This window comes from Aedes albopictus, chromosome 1 (genome assembly GCF_035046485.1).
Source record: "Aedes albopictus strain Foshan chromosome 1, AalbF5, whole genome shotgun sequence".
Classification (NCBI taxonomy): domain Eukaryota; kingdom Metazoa; phylum Arthropoda; class Insecta; order Diptera; family Culicidae; genus Aedes; species Aedes albopictus.
The window spans coordinates 24,398,847-24,411,928 of NC_085136.1; the positions used below are offsets into that span (position 1 = coordinate 24,398,847).

At 39.0% G+C, this 13,082-nt stretch overlaps 1 protein-coding gene across 2 annotated transcripts in view; it reads left to right on the plus strand.

Moving 5' to 3' along the window:
* The first annotated feature begins 2,458 nt into the window (after positions 1-2,458).
* LOC109415242 (high mobility group protein DSP1) overlaps positions 2,459-13,082 on the plus strand; it is a 116,837-nt gene continuing 106,213 nt past the window's right edge. The window contains exon 1 of one of the 2 annotated variants that reach the window (XM_062844228.1): positions 2,459-4,124. In XM_062844228.1, coding sequence (XP_062700212.1) covers positions 3,495-4,124 — 630 coding nt within the window. In that variant the 5' untranslated portion in view covers positions 2,459-3,494. The remainder of the gene's footprint in view (positions 4,125-13,082) is intronic. The other variant, XM_062844229.1, reaches the window with a different exon arrangement.

Consider the following 13,082-nt stretch of genomic DNA (forward strand, 5'->3'; position numbering starts at 1 on the left):
CAGGACCATGGCTACCCTTTACAAGAAATTATTGTGATTCCTGGCTCGAGGACTTAATATTTTTAACGTCCAAATATTTTGCAAGGAATCTGTCAAATATCTAAAACGAAACTTGGGGTAGTTTAGCACTTAATTAAGTAGGCTGAGCTCTTGGAACTAGAATTAATAGTCGAGACGTCAACTGGATAAGTACCACATTGGTGATGAACGAACCCCGTTTGCTTTTGAGCCTTCGAAACGATTATCGAAGCGCTTGCCCGAAAATATGGGACATGCTACGAGAAAAAAATCAAGCCAAAGAAGTTGTTGCCTAGACAACGAATTTCGGTTTCCTGAATAGGAAAAAAATAACAAGTTCCTTTGCAAGGGACTGCCTCAGGAACGGATTCAATCCGTTGGGTTGGGCGAAAAAAACAACGAAGTTTACCTTAAAGATAAACTGCCCCAGGAACGGATTCAACCCGTTAAGTTAGGCGAAAAATATAAAAGTGCCTCAGGAACGGATTCAATCTGTTGAGTTAGGCGACATCATTACCAAGCCCTAGCGGTAAACTGCCTCAGGAACGGCTATTGTACATTGAGAAAGGCGACAAGATTTGCCTCAGGAATGGAGTTTTCCAATGAGTAAGGCGATTCTCGAGACGAGATAGATCTGCTACGTTTTGCTTTCTGGGCATATATTCAATCCTAAACTCGAACGGTTGTAGTCTAAGCACCGATCTCTCGATGCGACTGAGAAGAAGTGACAATCGGCTTAAAGATTGCGGTTAACGGACGATGAGCGATTTCGAAGTCAATGTCTCTCCCAAATAAGAATAGTTTAAAGTTTTCAACACTCCAAACTATCACCAGCACTTCCGCAAGTCATGTCTATCGGATATCCGTGTGATTCTATTAGTGACCGCGTTGCTGTCTTGGTAGGATATTTCCAATATAAAATCTGCTTAAAATCCAAAAGCATCAAAAGTTGAGGTTTTGACGTTCCAATGACTCAAAGTATCATAGTTCCAAAATAACCCATAATTTCGATGTTCTGGAAGTATACTAGCATACTAGTCCATTAAACTGCAAATTCGAGGGAATTTGTCAATAGTCCAATTATTTAATCACAATAAGAACATCTCTTCAGAAATTCTTGCACAAAATTCGTATGTAATCTAAATTCTATCAATACACCTTCAGGAACTTTTGGATTGTTTCAAATATTCACGCATTCCATGCGATACCTTTTTCGCGAAAATCAAAGTTTTGCCTCCAAAAATTGTTATGTTGTTAAATACATGTTAACCAGCATATCAAACGATCAGATTTGAATGGAAGATTCATTTTATGATTTCTAATTGGAATTGCAGCGCAACGGGGCACAATTGAACATCGTTCAATCAAGTTCATCAACCGCGGTGTAGAAGTGCGTGGAATGTGTCATTTTGATGAATACAGAGCTGTTTACAGATCAGAAGGACTTTTTCGACCTACTTTGATGCATGGGAAATTCCTTGCCTGAATCGCCCAAGAAACCGTCCTTCTTCGATCGCAGTACGCAGTTGCGAAGAAATGACAATTCAAATGGCAGTCACTGTAAGAAGTTTCTGCCAGGAACCGGTCAAGAAAATTTTTGACAGATTCCTTTTAAACACAAAACTGGGCTTACAGCAGAAAATGCCACATAAAATCTTGCGGGATTTGAAACAGAAATTCGGTTGAAATAGTTCACTGGATGATGAGCGGCGCTTACATCCATTAATAGTAATTTATGTGACAAGTTACAAAAAGTTGATTTTTTCAGCACGAGTTGTACTCGACAAGCCTCGAGCCTCGATCGTTGGATAAATACGAAAAGTGCTGAAAAAAATAGAGTTTTGCAACGAGTCACATACACAATTTTTTGCAATGTTTTTTCATTAAACAACTCATTTGAGTTGCATAATGTTCATAATGCAACGGAAATGAGTTGCATAATGAACATTATGCAACTATTTTTCATTATACAATTCATTACAGTTGAATAGTGAACCGAAACGGAAAAGTTGGTCATTATGGTACTGACGTGAGTAGTATAAAATTGAAATTATGATACTGAATTACAAAAATCCTTTGAAATTGATGTTCATACGAAGTAAGTTAATCTATCGTTTGAGCAATCCAGCCAATCTGGCAACGCTGCCCCGTCTACGTATGTTTGCGTTCGCTCTCGGAACGCCGCGCGCCAGGCCAACCAGTCGAAATGAGCGGTATTTTTCGTGTAGGGGGGGGGAGAGAGTCGCGCTTTTTCCGGTCTAGGCTTCGTTCGTCGTACCTAGTGGTGTGAGTGTGTGCGTGTGTTGCCCGGCCTGCCTGCCAGCGCGCCGTCGTCGTGATGATTGCTCACGAAGCGACGTCGTCGTCGTCGGGAGGGAGTGGGGTGTGTAACGGCACGGTGTGAAGAAAAGTTTCATATTTTTCCCAACACGCAGCACAACTACAGCAGGGGGCTGTGTGTCATTATATTTACGCTATATTTTTTGTAACGTCGTCGTCGTGAAACCGCGCGCGCGGAAGAGAGCGTTCGTGAGCGAATCGCGCGAGCTCTCGCTGAGAACGTTGGCCCGCGCGAGCGGGTGCACGAAAGGTCACCGGAGAACGGTTGAGCGAGCAGAGCACGCCTGCCTGCCAGGCCTGGACTGGAACGAGTGTGTGAGTGAGCGAGTGAGGGGGAGATCGTGCTCTTTTTCGCAAACGACGATTTTTTCTGGCCTCGTTTTCTGTGACGACGACGACGGCCGCCGATTGCTGGCTGGCTGGCAACGCGCAAAAGAAGGGAAATTTTTATGATTCGAAAGAAGAGTGTAATAATACACGAGAGTCGTGTCGCGTATAGCCGCGTTTGGTGTGGTGCTCGCTAGTTAGTTTGGCCACCAGTGTGCCAGTGGAAGAAAATAAGACGGAGATATCGACTTTTTTTTTGCTCGACACTGCTCTTGTCGATTACCGTGTGGAGCCGTTCGTTATTCGCATTATAAATATAATTTGTGTGCCATATATACATATGAATGTGGAATACGGGAAAAAAATACACGAAGATGTGCACCTATTTACGTATTTAACTTGATATTTATATTTTTGGGTGTTTTTCTCGATTCTCGGTGTCCTGAAGGGAAAGGAATTAATAATTATACACACATACGATTGTTTGTGTAGTTGTTTTGATTGGGTCGAGTGGAGCCTTTCTGGCGTAAAGTGAAGTGAAGGAAAACGAAGAAGAAGAGTGCGTGCTTCCAGCCGTGAAGAGAGGAATAAAGTGGAATTAAATCAACGCCCGCGGAAGTGGGGTAAGCTGGAGGAGAGTAGTGTACGATCCAACCAGTCGCGCAAAAAAGAATAGAAGAATCAAAAGGAAGAGCGCGCAAAAGTGCAAAACCGGCGAAGGCGAAGAATAAGAGTCGCCCAAAGGAGAAGAAGAATCCAACAGCGACAGCGACAGGAGTGGGTCCGGACAAAGTTTACGCAACCGCATCATGTCGGAGCACCATCGCGGTGCTTGGGGAACCCGGGAGGACGCCGTATGGTGGCCCGCGGGTATCTCGTCGTCGGACCAGCAAACGATCCAACACCATCAGCATCTACTTAATCAGCACCATCAGCAGCAGCTGGCCCAACAGCAGGCCCAGCTCCAGCACCAGGTCGTTCAGCAACAGCAACAACAACAGCAGCAACAGCAGGCCCACAGTAACGACAATGCCCGAAGCAATAGTACAACGTCGACGTCCGCCACACAGCAACTATTTTCCTACAAAATGGCCAACAGCTTTCAGAACCCGGTTACGACCATTTCGGGCGTAACGGTGTCCACCTCCAATTCCCCGTACGACTACCGTCTCGGAATGGGCACCACCAGTGTCGTGTCACGACCGGGTGATCCACCGACCATGGCCAGTACGGCGCCGACCACCCAGTGGTGGTACCCCGGTGGACAGAACGCCCTCGACAACTCCCTGCAGCAACAGCAACAACAGCAGCAGCAACAACAACAGCAACAGCAGCAGCAACAGCAACAACAGCAGCAGCAACATCAGGTACAACAACAACAGCAGAATCAGCAGCAGCAACATCAACAACAAGCCCGCAATCAACAAACCTCCCAAACGGTACGTACCCCTACACCTCCCAGTCAGCCAACGCCCCCGCGTTGTTATCAGCAAGCAGCACCACGAGCTGAGATGATAATATGTATCATGTCGGTTGGTTCTCGTTGCTCAGTAGGCCGCGGCACATGGAAATTTGGCGCGCATTTTCCGCGCCCCGCGCGCTCTCAGGGATGCCAGATGTGATTCATGCCGGCTGTTTTCGACTTGAATATCAAATTTTATTAGCATTAAATTGCGCCAAAACTATCAAATTACTGTTTTTCTTTTGCTGGAATTCCTTAAAAATCCGACAGCTTAATTAAAAAAAAAAAAAAATAGCAGGAAAAATATTCGGGGAAGGGTTCATGCCAGAATCCCTTGAAGATTTTTGTTAGAAATTCTGGAGAAAAATCTTTCAAAATTCCTGATGAATACTGAACCTGACTTCGACGCAATATTTTGGATGTGATTTAGAATGATTTTTCGGTGGATTTCGTTATGTAGCATAAAGATTGCGGAAGAAGTGCTGTAAAAATTTGTCTGAATTTCTTTGATCGATTTTACGATATTTCTGGGCGAATTCCTTTTATTTAGTTATCCACTAGTTTTTTTTTCTCTGTATGTTTGTTTTCTTGACCTAACAAAAAGTGTTAAACTAAAGGCTTACGTTTTACTAAATAAATACAAATACAAATTCCTTGTAAAATTATTTGAGATTTTTATGCCATAACTATTTTCTGACAGAGTTTGAAATACCTGTAGATAATTATGACCATGGTAAAAGTGGGTAGCGTTTTTTACCAAATTCTAAGAAATCACCGCTAAGAAATGCCCGAACAAAATGATCATCAATCTCTTGGGGAGTTCAAGTAGTTCATTGAAGAATTACGTTAGAATTTGCTGAATTCTCCAAAGTTTTTTAACAAATTCCTGGTAAAGGAATTTTGGTAAAATGTAGCCATACTGAAAGGGAAATTTTAGAAACTATAAATTTCTGAAGAAGTTTCTGATGAAACTCTTGGGATAAAGGAAACTTTCCTAAATATTTCCTGTACAAGTGTAGAAACATGTTCTACAATATTCTTTCGAAACCCGTTACCTAGAATTCCGTTTTCCAGAAAACCACGGAACACCATTTCTTCAAAATAGTATGTAAAATCTGGCAAAAAAAAAACGATAATCTCTGCAATTCTTCTATTTTTGGTAAATTGCACTAAGTAATTTCTGGTGGATCTAGAGAAATATCTGGGAGGAGTTCTGAATAGTTTTATAGGTGGAATTGTCTGGGTAAATTTCCAGTCGAATTTATCTTAGGAGAATACCCGCACGATTCCCCAGAAGGAGAGCTCTCTGGTGGTATTTCTGGTTAAATTGTTGCAGCTGGTCACGAAGATTTTCCCTGGCACAATGGGAGAAAAAGGGATGTAGAAAACTTCCAAATTGAATGTCAGAATGCCTCAATTTCGAGAATTTCTGTCGAGCGTACCTGAAATATTTCAGGTGGAATTCGGTGAGTTATTTACAGAGGTATTTTTGAGAAACTCTGGCAGCAATCTAGGTGAAATTCGTGAAGTATTTTCCGGTTGATCCTTTGAAAGAATTTTCATCGAAAATTCAGAAGAATTATTTAACTCTTCCAGAATAATTAACAGATAACAGAACTTCAGGAGGAATTTTCATTGGAAAAGAAATCGTAGGCTACCTCTCTGCGTACAGGGCCGGATCACAACGTCCGAGGCCATACTGTCCCGGTAGTAAAGTCACGCATTTTTGCGAAATAACGTCCAAAAGTTTGGATGCATCATAATAATATCCCATGTGCCTTCTTTTCTTGGATCTTGTAACGTATCTGAATGTTCGGACGTTATACCATGAACAAATGCGCCGGAAAGTCCTGGAATATATGGCCTCCGACGTTGTGATACTGCGCCACTGCGTACAATTACTATCGAATAGTTTTTTTTTCTAATAAAGTGCTCTACTTGTAGAAATTTTACCTTGTAAGCTTTCCGTCTGTTGCCATTTACTTAAAGGTCGTTTTTGGAGACAGAAGTAGTCCAGTACAGAAGTAGTAGGTAGTGAGAAGAAAAGAAACACGCAGCACACATTTCGTCAGATATTTTAAGAATATTTTGCAAAAAAATCGTCTGAGTATCTATATTCCATTTCATTCAATGCCACCATTTGTCAAAACATTAGTCCTCTAATTTTTTTATCATGTAACATGTAGATTTCCGGTCGCTCCAGGTCCCAAACGCTTAAATGTGTCCTTCGCCTCTGAGGAGTCGCTTCTAAAAAAATCAGTAGTTCTTTCTGGAAGTAACCCACATATATACCTCTTTTCTAATTCCTCCTAGAGTTTCTACGCAGATTCCCTTATTTCCACCATTCTGAGTATTACCCAAGTCATTCTTTTGAAATTCTCCCAAGAGACCTTTCTCCCCCAGATGTTTCATTTGAAATTTCTCTGGGGATTTTCTCCCAGTTTTTTTTTTCAGGGTATTTTTTGCAAATATTGTTTTCTGAATTCTCACCGCAACCTCCTACTGGCATTCGATTAATAGCAGTTTCCGCAGTTTCGCTAGAACTCCTTCAAAAGTTTTACTGCAATTCCATACTTTCCAGCATACTTTAAAAAATCTTTAATTTGTCCTGCTGCTCGTCCAGGGTTCCTGTAAAAAATTCTTCTGCGATTCATCCATGGCTTCGTCCTTGAATTCCTCTAAGAGCTTCTGCTGGATTCCCTTCAAAAATGTCTTTGAAACTTTTCCACAACTTCCTATTGGGTTTTTCCCTGGAGTTTCTTCTATGAATCCTTCAGAAGTTCCTTCTTGAAATTTTCCTGGAGACTCCAGGCTGGAGTTTCTTCTGAAATTTCTCCATAAGTTCTCCATTTAGTAATCCTTCAGAAACTATCCATTAGTTTCTTTTGAGAATGCCTAGGGAGTTTCTTCTGAGAATCTTCTAAGATTTTCTACTTGAAATCCTCCAGGAGTTCTTTGTAAAAATCTTCCTGAATTTCCTTCTGGGTGCTCTTCTGGAGTTTCTACCGAAAATTTACTGCGTTTTAGGTCCATCCTCCAGCCTAGAAACCCTCTAGGTAGATGTTCGTTTTGAAATGCAACAGAAAATTTCTTTCGGGAACCTTTCAGAAGTATTTTCTAGGAATCCTTCTTCCTCTTAACCTCCAGCAATTCCTTGTGAAAATTTGTTGGAATCCTCCAAGACTTCCTTCTGGGAAGCCTCCAAGTGTTCCTTCTGTGAACCGTTTTTGAGTTTTTTTTCTAGGAATTTCTTCCTGAAATCGATTGTAAGCTCCCGGAGAAATTCCTAGACAAAATTGCTAGGTTAATCCCCAGAAGCAACTCTTCGAAAAAAAGTCTTCTAACTTCTTCAGCTTTTGAAGGATTTTTAAAGAAATGGCTAGAAGGAATCTGGAAGAATCCGCAGAAGACTTTTGTGAAGGAATTCCTGGAGAAATCACCAGGAGTCTCTGGAAGAATTTCCGGAAAGATTTCCTGAAGGAATCTCCAGCAGGGCTTCCTGCAGCCAGAAACTTTTCGTAATGAAAATTTCCTGAACTTCCTTGAGCGAGTATCTTCTTGCCTACCGCACGAGATATACACCTTGCAAGGTGGTCATTGGCAGAGAAAGCACTCCGTTAAGAAACAGTAGAAGTGTTCATAGAACACTAAACTGGGAAGAATTCTTTGTCCCAGTGGGGAAGTTACGCCCAGAAGAAATTCTGTACGAATCTTATATGATTTTCTACTGTAATGTACTGTACTGATTTATTCTGTACAAGTATAATCGAGCAAATATTGCATTGTTGGATCTGTAAAGCCTTCATGTGCTAAGCCTGAAACACATGGGGTCCGTTGCGCCTGAGTGTCTTTTCACAGTTTTCCCATGGGTTATCTGTCAAACTATTTGCAAAGAAACGCAAACGCAATCATTGTGCAATGGTCCTTAGACTACAATTCAAGGATTTAAGAGCGAATTTCTCTAGAAAATATATATTTTTTTCAATAACTTATGGATGAATTCCTTGAAACTAAAAATTCATAGAAGCTCAATATTGCCTGTGTTTTTTGTTTTTCAGTTCGAGAGTTTCCTCAAAAATATTGCCAGAAATTCTTCCAGGAACTGCTAGATACTTCTCTATTGATGTTCTAAGAGCTCCGTTGATGAACTCTGATTCTGGCGAAGGGATTATTTTGGAAATTTCATGAATTGCCTCCGAAATTGATTCATAAGTTGTGAAATATGTAACTCCTAAAAGTTTTTCCCGTGTTTGAACTATTTATTTCTTTTTTTTTAAATAAAATATCAAATATGTCTCTTGAATTTCGTTAAGTGATTTCGCCAAAACCGCAGTCTTATAGTACAGGTACTCTTCGATATAACGTACAAAAAAGTTTTCTCTTTGTACGTTATATCGAAGTGTACGTTATATCGAAGCAGAGAAAAATTTAATATTTTTTATGCTAGTATTAATGTATTCGACGTGAAATTAATCCCAAATAATGATTTCGGTGAAATTCACAAAACCAATAATGAAAAACTTGAGTTTTGACGAAAAAGTCATTTCGTTTTTTGTGCTTCGATATAACGTACATTTTGCTTCGATATAACGTACACTAATTTTTTCCCCTAATTGCACTAATTCTGGGTAACAAGGCTAATGCTGCAACAAAACATTGATTTGAGTGATTTTGTAGTTTATCTAAGGGTTATTCGTGGGAAAAATAAAATTTTTAAATGTTGTACGTTATATCGAAGCAAAATGTACGTTATATCGAATTCGCTATATCGAGGGTACGCTATATCGAGGGTACGTTATATCGAAGAATACCTGTATATGCCTCCAAGAAAAAAAAATTCTGACTAGGGATGGAAAATGTCATGGAAATTTGAATTTGTTATTCGCTTATTTTTGATTTTTTCAACGAGTTCCAAATTCACTTTCCATGTAGCTAACCATCACAGATTAGCGATGTACACGGATGGAAATTTGCCCAGGAAAGAGTGAAAACTAGAAAATGTCATGGCATTTTTTTTCTCGTAATTCTGTGATATTTCCCTTCTCTGCCTCTGTCTGAAATTTTATAGTCTAGTCGGTCCAGGGGCGACTGATCCTCTATATTTGAAACCTCGATTCATAAAAAAAACTGCTCTTCGTATATACCAGGTATACCTCGATTTAGTGGACATTTCAATTTCGAAATGTCTAAAAAATCGAATTTTACATAAATTGAAGCAATTTTTTTTATTTTATTTTTATTCAAATTGTAAACTAAAATGTACTCGATAAAGGTCTCGGAGTTATATATTAGTATCTCTTTCTAAATAACGTATAAACCACTATCTCGATAGCTTGTTATGATCGAACTCTTTTGTCTCTAAAAATTTGTATGTATGATTGATTCAAAAGCCAATGCTTTCAGCAATGGATATTAGGGCAGTTCCGAATTTAAACATGTTAAAAATTCAAAGCTTTCATAAGCATGGCAATGGCAAAATAGGTTTGTAAGGGAATTACTATGAAGAATAAAAAAAAATGTTCTCCGCGCTGTGGAGCATTCATTTATGGAAGAAATCATAGGGTCAAAGTCAAATTGAATTCTCCAGATCTCAATGACCCATATAGCCGAGGCGGTAAACGCACGGGTATTCAGCATGACCATGCTGAGGGTGACGGGTTCGATTCTCGGTCGGTCCAGGATCTTTTCGTAAAGGAAATTTCCTTGACTTCCTTGGGCATAGAGTATCTTCGTGCCTGCCACACGATATACACATGCAAAATGGTCATTGGCAGAAGAAGCTCTCAGTTAATAACTGTGGAAATGCTCATAGAACACTAAGCTGAGAAGCAGGCTTTGTCCCAGTGAGGACGTTACGCCAAGAAGATGAGAGGAGGAGATCTCAATGACGAATGATCGCAACTCGTTGTCAGAGATATTTTTAATAAAACTTTCGGCGATGCCGTCAGAAACTATTCCAGAGTTTTTCAGAAAATGTTCCAAAAGTTCCTTCGAAAAATTGTCCTTTGAAATTCTTCTAAGGATTTTACCAAAAATTCTCCAGCAACTTCAAATTTTTCCAAAAATTCCACTAGGGATTCCTCCAGATGTTACAAATTTCTGTCAGAAAACCTTCCTGGGATTTCTTTACAAATCTCTCCAGGGACTCATTTAAAAATACATTGTGAGATCCGTTCCGGTATATTCTGCAGGGATTCCTCCACCCTCACAAATTTTTCGAGAGATTCTTTTAGAAAAAATTGCATGTCTTGTATTATAAATTTGACTATGTAATAATTTCTTCAGAAATATCTCCAGATTTTCCTCCAAAGAATTCTTTACCAATTTCTCCAAGGATTGCTTAAAAAAAACTTCCACAGATTTCTCGACAATTCTTTCATGAATCCTTGCTGAAAATCATCTTAGGATTCATTTAAAAAATCATTGTTTCAAGGACTTCTTTGGAAACTCCTCGTAGATTAACTTTAACTTCATCTAGGAAATGCTAAAAAATTCAGTCAGAAATTGTTTCATAAAATCTTCTAGGAATTGCTGTAGACTTTAGAATGTGCTCCAGAAATTTAGAAATTTCTCCAAGAACTGCTTAAGAAAATGTTTCAAGAATTCCTTTCATAAAGTCTTGCATAAATTGTTCCAGATACAGGTAATCTTCGATATAACGTACCCTCGATATAGCGAATTCGTTGTAAAGTACATTTTGCTTCGATGTAACGTATAAAATTGAAAAACTTTTTTTTTCCAGTAATAACCCCCAGATAAACTTCAACATCACTCTATAACGTTTTATTGCACCAGTAGCCTTGTTACCCAGAATTAACGCAAATTGGCGAAAAAAATTGTGTACGTTATTTGGAAGCAAAATGTACGTTTTATCAAAACACAAAAAAAACGAAATTACTTTTTCGTGAAAACTCATGTTTTTCATTATTGGTTTTTAAGATGAAATCATCAAAACTAGCATAAAAAATGTCATTTTTTCCTGCTTCTATATAACGTACAAAGAGAAAATTTATTTGTACGTTATATCGAAGAGTATCTGTATTCAAATACGAATTTCCTCAGATTTTTTTTTCATGGAGAAATCAGATAATTTTTCAAAGCATTCATCCAGAAAATCTTCCATGAACTTTCTCAAAAACATTCCATGGATTTTTTTAGAAAATGATTCACGGATAGATAAATCGGAAAAATCAGAAATTCAGAACACCTTCAAATTTTTCTCATACACTTTCTAAAGATTTTTTTCCAAGGATTGTTTTAGAAATGCTAAGAAAGTATTTTTCAAAGTTTTTATTAGGGGATTTGTCCAGGATTTTTTTCCAAAAATATCTCAAGAGGTTTTGATAGGTATTCCACCAGGGGTTTCCAGGTGTTTCTTCCTTCTGGAATTTCTTCAAAAAATCCATCCATGAATTGTTAAAATATTCCTATTTTTTCAGAAATTCTTCAAGGAATGCATTTAGAAGATTTTTTTAATTCCTTCTGAAATTTTTTCCGCGATACTTTCGGAAATATCTTTGGAGACTTCTTCAATATTCCTAGAACTTCTTCAGAAATTTCAGCATTAAGATTAAGGTAAATATACACTGTGGTGCATAATTGATCGGACAAACGCCGATTTTCATACAAAATGGCCAAGTTTGAGATGCTGTAACTATGGTTTGCTTTGATGGATTGAGCTCAATTTCTGACACGGAACTACAAATATGCTGAATTTTGTGTATACAAAGTATAAAATGTTTTCGTTCACAGGTCTGGGCGTGGCAAGGCGTTGAAAAAATTGCAAAAGTGATCGGACAGCGGCACGCGTGTAAATCAAAGGCGTACCGCTGTCCGATCACTTTTGCAATATTTTCAACGCCTTGTCACGCCCAGACCTGTGAACGAAAACATTTTATACTTTGCATACACAAAATTCAGCATATTTGTAGTTCCGTGTCAAAAATTGTGCTCAATCCAACAAAGCAAACCATAGTTACAGCATCTTAAACATGGTCATTTTGTATGAAAATCGGCGTTTGTCCGATCAATTATGCACCACAGTGTATACACTGAAGTATGTCATGATGTACAGTAGGGTGGCCCACACTTATATAAAAAACAAAAAATCGAAAAATGCCAAGTCTTACCTCCTAAATCAGTTATTTTGGACTCCCAGAAGCTATGTTCAAAATTTGATCAAAATCGGTTGTGCCTAAGGGGGCGCTCAAAACGCTTGAAGTTTGTATGGGAAAACTGGGCCAAATGTATGCAGTAATTTAAGTTTTCGAATTTTGCCGCTACGTGGCGCTGTAAGCGTTCAATAAATAAACCCTTTGGTATTATTGTAGGTGACTATATGCCAAAGAACTTTGTCGAAGACCACGAAGTGATCCGACGGCTGTGAAAAAAGTTATACCCTTGGCAAAGTGAGGCAAAGTATCGAGATTTCATTATTGATATTATTCCTTTACATGTATTGGAAAAACAACAATAAAGTTTATCCTCACTTTACCTAGGGTATAACTTTTTTCACAGACGTTGGATCACTTTGCGGTCTTCAACAAAGTTGTTTGGCATATAGTCGCCAACAATAATACCAAAGGGTTTGATTTTTGAACGCTTACAGCGCCACCTAGCGGCAAAATTGGAAAACTTTAAGTTTCTGCATACATTTGGCCCAGTTTTACCATACAAACTTCAAGCGTTTTGAGCGCTCCCTTAGGCTCAACCGATTTTGATCAAATTTTGAACGTAGCTTCTGGGAGTCCAAAATAACTGATTTAGGAGGTAAGACTTGGCATTTTTCGAAATTTTTGTTTTTCATATATAGTGTAGGCCACCTTAATGTTGATGTATGCTTTGGCGCTGTTTTGGGTGCTCCATAAAACAATTTATTGATATGAAGTGCTCCGCGTGTCAAAAGGCTGAAACCCCCCGAATGTATAAGCCTTCA